At 44.7% G+C, this 16,851-nt stretch overlaps 1 protein-coding gene across 2 annotated transcripts; it reads right to left on the bottom strand.

Annotated features, from left to right (window-relative positions):
* Positions 1 to 7,031: 7,031 nt before the first annotated feature.
* On the bottom strand, positions 7,032 to 15,615 carry LOC110531637 (low density lipoprotein receptor-related protein 10). 2 transcript variants are annotated; one of them, XM_021614948.2, is made up of 10 exons: positions 15,528 to 15,615; positions 14,533 to 14,738; positions 14,309 to 14,341; positions 13,454 to 13,598; positions 12,882 to 13,072; positions 11,947 to 12,590; positions 11,272 to 11,711; positions 10,686 to 10,880; positions 10,361 to 10,490; positions 7,032 to 9,181 (listed from the first exon to the last, which is right to left on the bottom strand). In XM_021614948.2, the coding sequence occupies exons 2-10, from the start codon at positions 14,579 to 14,581 to the stop codon at positions 8,549 to 8,551; spliced, it is 2,460 nt and encodes an 819-aa protein (XP_021470623.2). In that variant the 5' UTR covers positions 14,582 to 14,738; positions 15,528 to 15,615; the 3' UTR covers positions 7,032 to 8,548. The 2 variants fall into 2 exon arrangements, with proteins under 2 accessions (XP_021470623.2, XP_021470624.2); XM_021614949.2 differs by lacking the exon at positions 15,528 to 15,615 and adding an exon at positions 15,103 to 15,516.
* Positions 15,616 to 16,851: the final 1,236 nt, after the last annotated feature.

The raw sequence follows: 16,851 nt of genomic DNA, 5'->3' as shown, positions 1-16,851 counted from the left end.
GGGTTTTAGGCTGAGTTTCTGTACAGCACTTTGAGATATCAGCTGATGTACGAAGAGCTATATAAATACATTTGATTTGATTTTTAACAGATATAGAAAACATTGAGGAATGAAGAAACTGTTTGCTGTAAGGAATGATGAGTGGGATATTCATATAAACATACATCTCACTCTCTCCTCAGTCCCAGGCTCTGTTTCAGAATACAGTACCTTTCCCATGCAGAAGAAAGAGGAGGAGTTGTCATGACAGGACGACAGCGATCCAAACATTCCTCCCTCACCTACAAGCACACAAAGGATACACACATTAAACTTACTACAGACACAAACCAGATATATATACATTCTCTCAAAAACATCTTACTGCTATTTTCCTATAGACTTCATGTAAGGGAAAATCAAATGCTTTGAGGCTACCCAAAGTGATGACCTAGCTACAGTTAAAGTAACACTATGTATGTAGCAGTATAAATGATTAAATATTAAAGCATTAGACCTCTCACTAAAGGCTTAAGTCATACAAAAGTTGTACTTAAATCCGAACTGGTAATAATGACACAAAAAAAGTGACTCTATACTCAGTACTTTGTTGAAGCACCTTTGGCAGCAATTGCAGCCTTGAGTCTAATTGGGTATGACGCTACAAGCTTGGCACACCTGTATTTGGGGAGTTTCTCCCATTCTTCTCTGCAGATCCTCTCAAGCTCTGTCAGGTTGGGTGAGGAACATCTCTACAGAGCTGTTCGATTGGGTTCAAGTCCGGGCTCTGGCTGGGCCACTCAAGGACATTCAGAGACTCGTCCCAAAACCACTCCTGCGTTGTCTTGGCTGTGTGCTCAGGGTCGTTGTCCTGTTGGAAGGTGAAACTTCACCCCAGTCAGAGCTCTGGAGCAGGTTTTCATCAAGCATCTCTCTGTACTTTGCTCCGTTCATCTTTCCCTTGATCCTGACTAGTCTCCCAGTCCCTGCTGCTGAAAAACATCCCCACAGCAGATGCTGCCACCACCATGCTTCACCGTACGGACGGTGCCAGGTTTCCTCCAGATGTGATGCTTGGCATTCAGGCCAAAGAGTTCCATCTTGGTTTTATCAGACCAGAGAATCTTGTTTATCATGGTCTGAGAGTCCTTTAGGTGCCTTTTGGCAAACCCCAAGTGGGCTGTCATGTGCCTTTTATCTGGCCACTCTACCATAAAGGCCTGATTGGTAGAGTACTTCTGGAAGGTTCTCCCATCTCCAGAGGAATCTGGAACTCTATCAGAGTGACCATGGGTTTCCTGACCAAGGCCCTTCTCCCGATTGCTCAGTCTGGCAGGGCAGCCAGCTCTAGGAAGAGTCTTGGTTGTTCCAAACTGCTTCCATTTAAGAATGACGGAGGCCACTGTGTTCTGAGGACCTTCAATGCTGCAGACATTTTTTGGAACCCTTCCCCAGATCTGTGCCGAGACACAATCCTGTCTTGGAGCTCTACGGACAATTCCTACGACCTCGTGGCTTGGATTTTGCTCTGAGATGCACTGTCAACTGTCGGGCCTTATGGAGACAGGTGTGTGCCTTTCATGTCCAATCAATTGCATTTACCACAGGTGGAAACAGGATGCACCTGAGCTCAATTTCGAGTCTGATAGCAAAGGGTCTGAATACTTATATAGAGCGAGAGAGAGAGAGAGAGAGAAAGTGTGAGAATGTTGTGAAAACATTAATGAACCTCAGTACTATCCGCCAAATGTGAATAGTAAGACCACACAAGCATTTCATGAAAGAGTATATGAGTATGGTGTGACTGTGGTATTTCAGGAGGGTGAAGGCCAGTGGTGTAGTGCTATTTTTTTAAGGTAAGGTAGTGCAAAACCCTTTTTAATTACATAATTTCCTCAATCAAAGTTTGTACCGACAGTTGTTGAATAGCCTATTATTATAGAATGTGCATAAAATGCATCCTCTAATTGCAATGTCTACCTATGCCCAGACATATTGTCTCAAGAAAATGTAATATTTTTAATACCCTCAACCACCAAGTTAGGCATAGGCTACCTAATGTCGCAACCTGGTCTCAGAGTCATTTGTATTATTCTCTATGTAACTCCGAGACACTCCTTTTAGTATGATATATTACGAATTACAATTCGCATTATATGTTACGAATTTGCTAAACATACAATATGTTATGAATTTGCGAAACATATGATATCTTACAAATTGTGGCTAGGTGGCTAACGGGTAAGGGGTTAGGGTTAAGATTAAGAGTTAGGTTAAAGGGTTAAGGTCAGGGTTAGAGGAAAGTTTAGCTAATAGGGTTAAGGATAGGGTATAATAGAATGTGAGTATAGATGGCAGGGTCAGCCCATACCAGGTTCTCAAGTGGTCCTCCCGGCTCAGGGTCAGTAGAGACCAGGGCTGCAGTCCAAACACGTTATTTTTACCCCCTCAGCCCTTGCGCTATCCACTTTCCCTCTGGGGATTCCACGCCGAAACCGGATGCAGTTTGATTGCCATCTTAAGTGGATGTCCAATTCACTAACGTTGCCCCCCTCTGATCTCAATTTAGCTCGAGGGAGCGAGTGAATAACTTTGGTCACTTGCGAGGTTGATATGACCCACAATTCAATGCAAACTGTGGTCACGTGTAAAACTCTGCTGGCCGTGAAGTGTCAAATGTAATCAACAAGACTGCATTTTCGGCATGTCAGAAAAAAGTATGAAGCTAGCTTGCTAAAAAAATTACATTGATTTTAGCTTTTGAAAATTGGCTTAGTCTCAGTGAGGAGCCTTTAAAATATTGCTAGATTCATAAACATCACTGATTGGCTGTAGATCCTCACCTGACCTGTCTCATCTGTGTTGGTCACCTGACCCCGGAGGCGCGCAGCCCACCCCAGCTACACAGCTACACAACACAACACAGTATGATAGAAAACAACATGACAAACCCAGACAATACAAAACCGTAATGAAAATCAAAAAGGCCTACCATCTCATGGCCAAAGGAAACACAGTGAAAAGCATAAAGTAACAATAAAAGAAAGATAGCCTTGTAATACAGTATAACATATCTCTTAAAACAACACAAGCAAGGTTACTGATGTTAGGAGCAGTGGGAACAGTCTCTCCAGGTGCTGTATAGTTCTTTGGAGAAACTCACTGTCTGGAGAGAGCAAAACAGTTATTATATACACACCCATGCAAACACACACACTCACAAACCACATGCACCTGAATTGGGGAGGACGGCTCATAGTAATGGCTGGAACAGAATGAATGGAATGCTATCAAACACATGGTTTCCATGTTTGATACCATTCCATTCCATTCACTCCATTCCAGCTTTTACTATGAGCCGTCCACCCCTCACCATCCTTCTGTGACACATATACACTGTTATTGTCACCCGCACAGTGCCTTGGTGGCTGTATCCCTCCCCATTCAGTCTGTCTTTACAGATGACCACCAGTCCAGCCAGAGGTCTGCCAGTGCACTGCATAGGCCAACACACTAGGATATGTGTGGAGAGTGAGAAGGAGACACAGTGACACATTAGACACTAATCTAAGGTCCCTTAGTTTGCATTTTCCCCCTAGTTGTTAAAGTCCCGGTGCCAGACCTGGTGGGTCAACCTCAACCAGGAGTTACATGGACAGTGAACATACTGTATATGACCTGAGTTGAATTAAATGACTTGATTTACACTGAGTGGATCCGGAATATCCATCGACTCCACTGTGACCCCTCATCTCTGCTCTACACTTGTCAGTGCTCTCTCTGTGTGTGAAGGTAAAACAGGAAGTCTGTGTCAGGAAGTCCCGTCCCCTCAGGCCGTGTCATCGTCAGGTTTTTTTAATATTTTTTGTACCTTTATTTAACTAGGCAAGTCAGTTAAGAACAAATTCTTATTTTCAATGACGGCCTAGGAACACTGGGGTAACTGCCTGTTCAGGGGCAGAACGACAGATAGCCATTGCTATTTATTTATAACCTTGTACCTTGTCAGCTCGGGGATATGAACTTGCAACCTTTCGGTTACTAGTCCAATGCTCTAACCACTAGGCTACCCCGCCACCCCAAGGCGAGCAGGGTGCATCAGGCTCTGGGTACACTGCACAGCCACTCATGTGATCATCTGGGATCTGTCAATCAACGATGGGTAAAGTGATAAGATTGAGACTGGTACAGTTTTACTGGCAGCCTCTCTCCATGATCCACTGACTACTAGGACTACTCTCATTGTGCCAGACTGGGTTCAAATGTCTTCTGTTTACATTTTCTGTATTTATTTATAACCTTATTTACTATGGTAATGATTTATATTTGTATTATTTAATTTTTTCACTCTTTATGCAATGCGCACTGCAGAGAACGCCGGAAGAATAAAAATGGTAATGTTTGTTTATGTGTCAATTAATCCCATAACACAACATCAAAAAAAAATATTAATTCATACTATACTAGTACTATAGCATATCTGGAAGGTGTGAGTAAGAGTAAAATGCTGCTGTACTCACAATAACATCCAGACTCAGTCCTGTAGTTCTCATTGGCTCGGCCACACCTGTGGAAATGGAAAGCTTTGATTGGTTGAGATCATTCAGGGGTCACTAGAGCTCCACAGTGGAGGTGTCATAATACCCATAAATCCTACCAGTCAAAACATCAATATATCAAACAAATGTATTTATAAAGCCCTTTTTACGTCAGCAGATGTCACAAAGTGCTATTCACAAAAACAGGGAAATGGTTCCAATCGTTTTTCCACCATTTCTTTTTCCCATGGGGAATTTTAGAAACTCTTCAAACGAAGGCTTACCCTGGAGTTGTGATAACCATGTAAATCTCTCTCGGACAAGGTGACTTTTAGCAATATATTTACTGTCAGATTCAAAAGTGCTAATTAGCATCAAAGTAGACATCATGCAAGACTACAAATCTTTGCAAGCTCCTGCACATCATCTTTAGGTGACACCTTTGCTAAACAGGTATTTTGTCAATTGTCAGTTTAAAGAAATGTAGCCAACTTATCCATTACTAAATTTAGCTAACATTAGATAGTTAATCAAGAGATTCTTACCTTTGCCTCGATTCTGCAGTCTCGTCCAGATCATCATGGCCCTGGAGTGACGTGAATCTTGAGACGGGCATTATAGTTCTGTATGATAGCCACATTAGCAGCTAATTCGCATTTAATTTTTTGGGGGGGGTTTAAACGTCACCTTGTCCTAAAGAGATTTACACAGTTATCAAAACGTCACACCAGGGTAAGCCTACACGCAACACAGCCCTTATTTTAAGTGTTTCTAAAATGTATGGTGGAAAAAACTATTGGAACCATTTTCTTGTTTGACCGCTAGGATTTATAGGCATTATGACTCATACTGTGGTACGCTATAGTAGTAGATAAGCAGATATACAGTACAGAATTCTTAGACAATACTTTTTATATATATATATATATATATATATATATATATAAAAAGAGTCAGGCCTGTTGGCAGCGCTGGCGTTCCTCCAGATGAATTCACGGTACTTGTTGATGTCTCTGCTGAGCAACAGACGACCAGGGACTGATATTTTAGAAATTATCACCACCATTAACACGCTCACTAACATGCAATGACACAAAATAACACTAACATTTATTAACAAAACCAATCATACACAATACGATCATACAGTCAATCAACAGTAACTAAACAACAACAAAAACACACAGCTAACAAAGACACTTGTGTCTTGTTAACCTGACAGTAAGCTGGACACGATGCCAACAGCCTCCCTGACTGCTAGCTCCAGTCTCTCTCTCTCACTCTCCACGTGAGACAGGGCAGGGCTCTCCCACTGAACCCAGGTGTGGATCCTGATTGGCTGTGCAGGGTGTGTGGGTGGAGCCAGCTCTCTGAGCTTTCTGTTGTGTCTCTGGGGTGGAGGTTGTTGAGGTGAAGGTGTGTCTGACTTCTAGATTCATCTGTATCCTCTGAACTTGTGAGTTTGTGGCCCAGTGATTTTAGGGTGATGTCCATGTTGATCAGTGGGTGTGGTGACCACTGTGACTGACTGCTGAACCTCATCAAAGATACATTTCTCTAGAGCACCAGGGAGCCATATGCCCACCACCACCACCATCATCCACACCCATGATCTGCTGAGGGAGAGGGGTGAAGCCATTGTCATAGCCCCTCCACAGGAGTCACATCTGGGGGAGAGATGAAATAAATGGGATCTATAGGAGTGACGTCAGTATGACATCAGCCACAGGAGGTTGGTGGCACCTTAATTGGGGAGGCGGGCTTGTGGTAATGGTTGGAGTGGAATAGGTGGCATGGTATCAAATACATGGTTTCCCTGTGTTTGATGCCATTCCATTTCCCCCGTTCTGGACATTATTGTGAGCCGTCCTCCCCTCTGCAGCCTCCCTTGACATCATCTGTAGATATATGACAGGCTCCAAGAGAATCCTAAATGAATTGGGGGGGAAAGATAAGGAGCATTGACAGGGTCTATGAGTGGTTCTCTCCTCTCCCGTTAAGAGTTGCCTGATGATAATGGAGTCATTCAGTGATTTTGGAGAGAAATCCATATCTCTGGCCAACTACTGCATTTTCACAGTCCACTTGGTCACTAATGGTCACTAATGCACATAGTTGCCTCAACCTCGCGCCGATGCCGTCAAAAACCGAGAGCTGAATGTTCTACATTTCATCTCTATCAGTAAATTGCGAGACCCCCCCCCCCCCCGACTCCCTTCACTCTTCTTCTAGTTCTTCAAAGGTCACAACCATTCCTTTGCACTGGTCTGTCTCTCTTCCTTTGACACCCAGGTATTTAATCCACTTGAATTGTCATGGCACCCCAGGGGCCTTCTGGAGAAATGGATGTCACATGTCTTTGATACATTCCCAGGAGACAGAGAACAATGGCGCTGACAACCTCCTCATCGAAAAATGCCACCTCTTCTCTGCTTTTCCTAAGATTGCCTTTTTATTTCTTTCACACATCTCTCTCGCTCTCTTTCTTAAACACAATAAAAGCTAGAGTCCAAGTAAAAGTGCAAATTGTTTAATCTCTGTGGATTTGTCCACATCTTTGCTATGTACAGTGAAATAGACCCTAGTAAAATCTCTCTCTCCAACCTTATCACTACATTGCAAGTTTTAAACATATCATCCTCCAACCACTATGTTTAATTGAATACATTCAGTACAACCCAGGCAAACAGAACAACAATTTAAGATTTTTTTTAAAGTACATTTCTGAAGGATAAAAGCGGAAAAACTAATAAAAGATACGATGTTAAAAATGGCAGACTAAAAAGTCTCTTAATTTGCTATATGTTCACTGTGTGAAAGCGTGGTAGAGTGGATTCCATTCACAAAGGGCTGAGAATTTAAGTCGGGGTTGTTGTGACCGTGGGCCCTGGGGGGCCTCATCTTTCTGTGTGCGGTTGTGCACTTCACAGGTCTAACCCAACCTCAGGCACCAAGAGAGATTGTCTTGTGAGCCGAGACACAATTTGTCTACTAGAGAACTACATTATAAAACATTCATACATCACACTTGCAAGTGCATACGAAACTATACACGTCAGTTATGCCATACGTACACTAACCAGGAGGGTCCCCAAAAATTATTGCCAGCTTGCAGAATTGACATGCAATTTATCCATTATGAAAGCAATATAAAACACAGTCTGTGTGTGAGAAGGTGGGTGTTCCTTTTTGTCCACATATTTGGGACAGTGTGTACAGTATGTGTGTCATCATTCAAATTCATCAACTGTAGCAAGCTTCTGAAAAGGCACTTAGATGGGAGATGAGAACTATACATGGGATAGTGTCTACACAGGACATCTACATATCCTTACACTGGCCCCCATATGCTCACCCTTACATGACGCATTCACACATATGCTGTCACACAAAGACATGAACTCTTTCACGTGCTAAAACCAATCATTCACTTGACAGTAAATTATATATTATAAACCGGGTGGTTTTGAGCCCTGATTGCTGATTGGCTGAAAGCCATGGTATATCAGACTGTATACCACGTGTATGACAAAACATTTATTTCTACTGCTGTAATTACGTTGGTAACCAGTTTATAATAGCAATAATGAACCTCTGGGGTTTGTGGTATATGGCCAATATACCACGGCTAAGGGCTGGATCCAGGCACTTCGTGTTGCGTCCTGCATAAGAACAGCCCTTAACCGTGGTATATTAGCCATATACCACAAACTCCAGAGGTGCCTCATTGCTTAAATTAGATCATGAGGGAGAGATTTTCTGTGCAAATTTCACCTCTTTCAGACTATATCTGGATAAGTGCACATCCAACACACAAATACCCTACACACACACACACACAAATACACACACTTTCTCTAGGAGTTTCCACACTCAATAACATAAAAGCATTGAATATTAGATTCCTTTAGTTAGTACAAATGCAATTCCAAGGCACCAGACCAACACAGAGAGAGAGAGAGAGAGAGAGAGGGAGCCTTGCAGTGCTCCTGTGCTTGAGTCATCATTTAGGGAAGGGGTGTTGGATCAAGTCAGGGGTCGAGTGTAAGCAGGGGCACGTCGTCCTCTGGGGTTGTGTCCTCGGAGAGGGGGATAAGTAGCACCTCGTCCTCCAAAGAGGAGGAAGAGAAAGAGGGGGATGTGGAGAGGGGCAGTGAGTTGGTGGGGGAGGAGGAGGAAGGGGAGGAGCGGAAGCGAGAGATAGTGCGCCCCAAAGAGTGGAAGAGAGAGGCTAGGGAGGGGCTGCTGGGGGTGGGGGGGACAGCCACTGGAGGGCTCTGGGGGGTAGCTGGAGTAGAGACAATGGGTGGAGGGAGTAGAGTGGGTGGAGGAAGGAAGTGGGGGGGTGGTGGTGGCTGGTACTGCACTGTTTGTGGGAGCAAGCCTAGTTTCTGTGGCAATGGCAGATTGACGGCTTCCACAGCCAATGAGGTGGTGGCGGGAGTTGATTGACTGGGATCCACACCAGTGGAGGGGGCCTCTGTCAGCTGGGGGGCAGAGCTGGATGGCTGGGAGGGCCTGGAGGCGGATCTGGGGATTAGGCCCCATCTCCGCATGCGACGGACAGCCCGGCGGATGAATCGGGGACGGCGTCGGCGTCGTGGAGAGTTAGAAGTATCCTGTCTGAGAAGCTGGAGAAAACCTCTCAGAGAAAGAGAGGAAGACTGATAGAGCAAGAGAGGAGAGAGAGAGAAAAAGATAAGTAGAGAAGAGAGAGCACAAGAAAAAAAGATAACCACCTTGAGATTTCAGTTGTATTTAAAGAGTGCTATACTAATAAAATGACTTACCATCATGAAATGATAATTGACTTTATTATTTGAATTAGATCACTCTTTGAGGGGACCATTAAACAAAGCTACAACACTGAACACAGAGAGCATATTGTTTTAGCTAACCCTCTTTCCCTCCTTCAGCTGTCTGCAGCAGTTAATCAGACTATGGTGTAGTGAGGGGGCTCCATTGTGTTGTCTGGTGTAACACAATCTATCAGATCACGCTCCTGCTATTGCTGTCACACAGCTCTAGGATCAGGTCCCCCCTGGACGTATAATACTATTAATTTTGATCTAGAAGGCTAGACTGATCCTAGATCAGTACTCCTACAGGCCCCAGTGTAACTCAAATCTATGAGATTACACCCTCCTGCTGCTGCCATACTACAGCCTGATTCAACCTGAGTATAATGGAGTCATTCAGGAGGGTCTGACTGAACTTTCTGAGTGCTTCTGGTAAGTAGGAGATACAAGGCGAGTCTATTGAAGAGCCAGATGAGTTCCAATCTACTGTAGGTTAACGGGATGCACTAGTATAGTAAAGCAACCAATGGAGTGAAGTAATTTCATTTCTAAATCCAATACAAATCCAATTTGAATATGTGAATAGGCTATTCATATTATGAAGGAGCATTGATAGGATCTGAGTGGGTCTCTCCTCTCCCGTTAAGAGTAGGATGAGGTTGCCCCTGATCTAAGAACAGTATTTATGTAGTAGTGCATGCTGCCGCCATACTACAGCCTGATAATAATGGAGTGATTCAGTGAAGCTGGTAGGTAGTAGGATAAACAAGGCTAGTGGTGAACAGTCAGAGGACATAGGGATGTACTGAGGACCTTTCAAATCGACTGTAAGTTAGTGGAGGATTCCCTTGTAAAGGAAGGACACCCAAGAATGGAAATATCTCAAGTTGTCAGTTGTTTGAGGACTTTCATTAATTGTGCTCTAATCACAGAGGGACACAGTTGCCTTTAGTTTCTGATCCAATGTCAGTTTAGCATTTTCCACATTATTGGTTAGGATGAGGATTGGGAGAGGGTTAGCTGATTCTAGACCTGTGCGCTCACCTCATTGGGGTTCTCCGTGGGGAAGTCCTCCACTGGAGGGATGATGCCCTGGGCGATCAATTGACCATAGGAGGGAGGGGCCTGCTGCTGGATTAGCTCCGCCTCCTGGCGGCTGATTGGGGCAAACATACTGCAGGAGAGAAACAAGGTAAAAACATCTCAACACATACATGGGGGTCAGGTCAAACACAATAAACGTTGGTTTGGACAGAGATATTTCTTTGTATTCTGGACACAGATCAAGATCATTTGTGGCGATGTTTGTGTGTATTTTGGTGAAGCATCAACAGGCGTAAAGCTGAGGTGTGAGGTGAATAAGGGGTACCTGTATTCTCGGGTCCGCAGTGAGTAGAGCTTGCAGGTGCAGCCCATAGCGATGACCAGCAGCAGCCCACAGACCAGGCTGCCCACGGTTGCCGCGGTGATGACCTTTCGAGGCAGGGTCATGGTGCAGTTCATCTCGTCTGTCCCGTCCTTACAGTCCACCTGGCCGTCACAACTCCAGCTCTCAAACACACACCTGGGGAAGAGACACACACCGTCAGAGTGGTGATTTCTCACAAACACCCAAAAACACACATCAAACGAAATATCATACAGTAATGGGTGCACACACACATATCAAACTAAATATCATACAGTAATGGGGGCACACACACATATCAAACTAAATATCATACAGTAATGGGGGCACACACACATATCAAACTAAATATCATACAGTAATGGGTGCACACACACATATCAAACTAAATATCATACAGTAATGGGTGCACACACACATATCAAACTAAATATCATACAGTAATGGGGGCACACACACATATCAAAATAAATATCATACAGTAATGGGTGCACACACACACGTCAAAACACACACACATACACACACACACAGCCCTATTCCCTACCTGTTGCTGTCGCAGTGGAAGGTCCCAGGTTGACATATGGTACAGTCTTTTTCGTCGCTCCCGTCAGCACAGTACAGCTGGTAGTTACACCTCTCCTTGGCAGGGAAGCACACCGGACGCCCGATGAAGTTATGACCCGCCAGCACCGCCCGCTGCCCCACCCCTCCGCAAGCAAACTGGTCCCTGGGACACCCCCTGCATCCCGCCTCATCATGCCCCGTCTCAGGACAGTCCCAGCGCCCGTCACACTTCTGTTCCTGGGTGTAGCAGCCCCCCGCGGCACCCCCACATTTACCCTCCCAGGGGGGGCAGTAGCCCCCGACACGGTAGGTGGCGTTGAAGCCCAGCCCCTCCGAGCCGGGAAGCGTGTGATAGGTCAGGGAGAGAAGGCCGGTCCGGGACTCAACCTGGATGGCCTTGTAGCTGGACTCGCTGGTGATCTGTCAGAGAGGAAAAAGGACAGGGTGATTAGATTGAGTAAATTAACTTGGGTAACAGAACTGGACAGTATCGTGACAGATGACAAATTCCAGAGGTAGAAGTTGGTTTTAACCACAGATCTAGGATCAGACAACCCTACTCCCAATCCTAGGGGAATACAAAAAGATATGACCCTGTATAAGTCTGTTAGGGGAAACTTCTATTAAACACATACCCAGATCCACTAACACTTACAGTTTTGATGAGTTCCCCGGTGCCCTGCTGTCTGTTGGTGATAGTGACCGTGTCTCCAGGCCCCAGTTCCAGCAGCTGCAGGTCCAGCTTTAGAGGCCTGGAGTCCTGGGGGTCCAGGGTCCACACACAGAACAGAGGGGGGCCCTTGATGGAAGGAGGGGCGAACGTCCCATAGAAGGTTTGGAGGAGGCCGCCACACGGCCACTCGGTGGGGGCCTGGGTCACACCGGGACCGGGGTGGGCTCTGTGAGGCTGGGGGCTGGGGAGTTGACGAGGCAGGAACTCCCAGTAGTCCTCCATAGGATTATCTGGCTCCTTTACCTTGGTATAGTCCCCATCCTCCTCTACTTCCTTCTCCACCTCAACCGGTGCCGTTTCCCAATCCCTCCCCCCGCTCTTCTCTCTTCCTGTCTCCCCCTCCCTCTCCCTCTCTCTCTCTATGTAGGACTCTGGTGTGGTGGTGGTTACCACTACTTTGTCTTGCTCAGGATCCAGGATCTCGATCTCTCCGTCACATTCCTGCTCGTCTGTTCCCAGCCCCATCCCTTCACCCAGACACTCTGTCTGGCCGTTACAGCGCCAGGACAGGGGCAGGCAGCGCCCGCCCAAACACTCAAAGTCCACCACCGGACATTCACCAGAGTCTAGAGAGAGAGAGAGAGAGACAGAGAGAGAGAGACAGAGAGAGACAGAGAGAGACAGAGAGAGAGACAGAGAGAGAGAGACAGAGAGAGAGACAGAGAGAGAGAGAGAGAGTGAAAGAGCGGAGTGGGAGAGAGACCAAGAGAGATGAACAGGGGGAAATGGTGGGAGAGGGAGGAGAGTTTATATTCCTTTTAGCTATATTGTAATTCCTGGTCCTCAAATATGGTTAAAACTAGTTTACTATGTCCTTCCTCATGATTAACAAGTGACATCAAATCCTGCCACCATACCTCTGACGTAGCCCAGGCAGAACGCAGAGACGGGGAATAAGTGTGGCAGGAAGTGGTGCGTCACTGTAATGTTCCCCCCCATCAACTCCATGGGCTTTGGCAGGTCGGAACCACAAAAGGTAATGGGCTTGCCAGTTGATGATGTCACCGAGACCCATTCCTTCTTACAGCGTGTAGAAAACTGGGAGAAACTAAAAGAACGACAGGTGAAAAGAGATACAAACAAGAAGTGAGCAAACGATCAAAAACCAAATGACTTGGCTATGAAGCCATGTTCTTCTCATGATGTGACCTTTCTGAGGCCCAGTCACAGCCTCTACTCCCTGCCCCAGAGTAACTGTCAATCTGAAAGCATTGGATAAGTATCATTAAACAACATATTAGTCGTGTCATCTTGTCCACTGAGAGTCTTGATGGAATTTCCATCCTATTTCTAACACCTACCCAATCCCTTCAGATCTAACCAAGTGCCAAGAGGGTTAAAGACTGGAGGTAGTTTAGGGACAAACGTTGCACCCTGCCCCACCGAATAAGCCACTTGGGGGATAAGACAGTGAGTGGGCAGACATTACCTGAGGATAACGGGCTCTCCTACGTGTGCCTTGATAATCCAACTACAGTTGAACGGCCGTGGGCGGTAGGACCAGCTGTGGTGGACGGAGCTTCTGATCTCTCCCCTCGGGGCTTCCAGGACTTGGGGAGATTGTCCACAATGAGCTGGAAGAGAGAAGGACAGTGCAATACTTTAGACTCCTGGGTTGTGTTCATTAGGGAGAAAACAGGAGTGAAATAGGCAGGTGTTACCTAAACTTGTCCAATCAAAATTCTGATTTTAGCTTTTCTGTTTCAAAACTTCTTTGTGTGCCCTACTAAATATGACCCTGATAAATGCAATGGCTTGGTGCTGAAACTGTTGAGACACCATGCACTATACCACATCAGGCACAGCTAAAAAATAATGGAGCTGTAGTGCACTTCCAACAGTGTTTGCACTTATTCGAAGGGAATATTAGCAGGACCTTCTCTTCATAACCTTGAGTTAGCCAACTCATAATATTGGTATATGCCCTGTCTAGAGGAATCCCAGTAGTGCTTCTACACCTGCTTTGCTTGCTGTTTGGGGTTTTAGGCTGGGTTTCTGTACAGCACTTTGAGATATCAGCTGATGTATGAAGGGCTATATAAATAAATTTGATTTGATTAGTATCAACAAGACAAAAAGCATTTCAATATTATTTGAGCGTCACAAAAATGTGACAGAACGGGTGGTGCCACAACTGATTCTTACAATTACTGTTTAGACTGCCACACCTACTTTGTTGATCAGACATACCTGTGAAGTAGTATGAGACGGGTGAGAGACAGACAGGTCCCTTTGATAAAATGAATAGAGGCATTTGTAAGAGTTGGGGGGGTAGTTATCTTACCAGTACTGGAGGCCAGCTCCAGGCTGCTGTAGGCTGTGAATCAACAGGAAAAACTGAGTTATGCAGGTCTGAACAGGGCCTTACTAAAGATCTGACTGGTATGTGTATGTGGTGCAGTTGACAGTTGAAACTAGCTACACACTTTAATAGTTGTATGCCCTAAAGTACCATGATGTCTTGACATCTTCAGACAGACACACACACACATTCATAATAAAACTCACCAGTTACAAACAAAACGTTAAGGACACAAAGGTTGAAAGAGGCAGTCATTCTGATGATAGTGCTCCTCTGAAATACAGGTGCTCATGAAAGAGAAAGAAAAGTTGAAAAGAAAGAAAAGTAGAATAGAAAAACATCTAGGTCAGATCCCTCAGTCCTCCTTGCAGAATGACCCCATCGTCGCTGACTTGTCTTTCAGGAAGACAATCTAAGAAAATAAAAAGATAAAACCTATTCAACATAAACGGTTATTTTAACTAGCGTGGTCCCAGATCTGTTTGTGATGTCAACTCCTATGGCCTATTGTCACCCCCCCTCACACACAAAAAAAAGACCATAAGAGTGATCTGGGACCAGGCTACATTGTCACAGGAGCTGGAGGGAATTACTTTCAAACAACATACAGAATGTACTCGCCTTAGCCTTTAGATATGACAGCAAGGCATTTAAGGTAGTTCGGTTTAGCTAGCTAAGCACTGTTGAGGTTATGCCGATCTATTTGTATCGAGAACACATACACAGCAATTTCCTGCCTCGCTAGCTAATGACGTTATGTTGTAGCGATGACTTACCAGCAAGCCAATCCTTATCCTAACCACAAAAAGCATTATCCTAACCACAAAAAGCATTATCCTAACCACAAAAAGCATTCTCCTAACCACAAAAATGCTTTTCTATGCCATTTTAACTCCAGGTGAGCTGAAACAATTCACACTAGACTTATCTAGGCCTCCTGGATCCTCGCCCCGCAAACTTCCTTGAAGAGGAAGGAAGGGTAAAGAAGCAGCTGCTTCGCTCTCTCGTCCTGTCTGTGTTATGCGGCTAGCATGCTAATGCTAACTTAACTAACTAACTTCTTCCTTGTAACGTTTCCTGAACGTGCCACGCGATAAAAAGCATTCAAATATACCTACAAACACCCTGGTGAACATATACATTACAAACAGCGATACATGATGTATATAAATGCCTGTAACAACTAAATTAGCAACCTTACCCTTTCTGTCGTCTTTCTTGTTGACAGGCAGAGTTCTGTGCAACTTCCGTATTGTTTTAGTTGAGTGACATGAGAGGATGTAGCGCTACTGCCAGCAGATGGCGCTATTATTTCTTACGGCGTTTATCACTAGCGGCTGTCCAGGCGAGAGCGGGGGCGGTGCGAGGGGCTTGGGCTGTCACAGCAGCGCCTCAAACTCCAAACAAACAAATCATTGTCACGGGTATTTTTCTCTGATTTATATTTAACCATCATTGTTTGTTAGTTGGTCCCTCTATTCACAATGTCTTTGCTATGGAGTTTAATGGTGTGAATTAATGTGATAATGTTTCACCACCAGGTGTCAGAATAGAGTAGGCTAATGATGTGATCCCTCAAATCTTAGGGGTCTTTTATTATAGCTGTCGGCATTGCATCTGATACAATGTAACATTCTTTGCATTTTGGCAAGGGGCTGAGACAACGGGGATGGAAATTAAATGAACAGTGAATTGTCTGCCTAACTTCTTGTCGTTCTTTTTGACAGTTTACATTATCCTGGGCTATTGTTTTCATTTATTATGATTAATGAATGTTCATATTTATACAGCCGCAGAGTCTACAGCTGTTTCTTTACCTCACTGAAATAGGCATCACATCTGGAAGAGGGAGGAACTTCCTCTCTCTCTCTTTATCTCAATTCTCTCTCTCAATTTTTTTTTATTTTTATGATGTTGAACTCTTTAACATCAACCGCAGCTCTGGCATCTTCCCCAATATTTGGAACCAAGGACTGATCACCCCAATCCACAAAAGTGGAGACAAATTTGACCCCAATAACTACCGTGAGATATGCGTCAACAGCAACCTTGTGAAAATCCTCTGCATTATCATTATCAGCAGACTCGTATATTCCTCAGTGAAAACAATGTACTGAGCAAATGTCAAATTGGCTTTTTACCAAATTACCGTACAACAGACCATGTATTCACCCTGCACACCCTAATTGACAAACAAACAAACCAAATCAAAGGCAAAGTCTTCTCATACCTTGTTGATTTCAAAAAAGCTTTCGACTCAATTTGGCATGAGGGCCTGCTATACAAATTGATGGAAAGTGGTGTTGGGGGATATACATATGACATCATAAAATCCATGTACACAAACAAGTGTGTGGTTAAAATGGTAAAAAAATTAAAAAAAACACTTCTTTCCACAGACCGGGGGGTGAGACAGGGATGCAGCTTAAGCCCCACCCTCTTCAACATATACATCAACGAATTGGCGAGGGCACTAGAACAGTCTGCAGCACCCGGCCTCACCCTAATAGAATCTGAAGTCAAAT

This window comes from Oncorhynchus mykiss, chromosome 9 (assembly GCF_013265735.2).
Source record: "Oncorhynchus mykiss isolate Arlee chromosome 9, USDA_OmykA_1.1, whole genome shotgun sequence".
NCBI lineage: Eukaryota > Metazoa > Chordata > Actinopteri > Salmoniformes > Salmonidae > Oncorhynchus > Oncorhynchus mykiss.
This window is presented reverse-complemented; position numbering and strand designations above follow the sequence as displayed.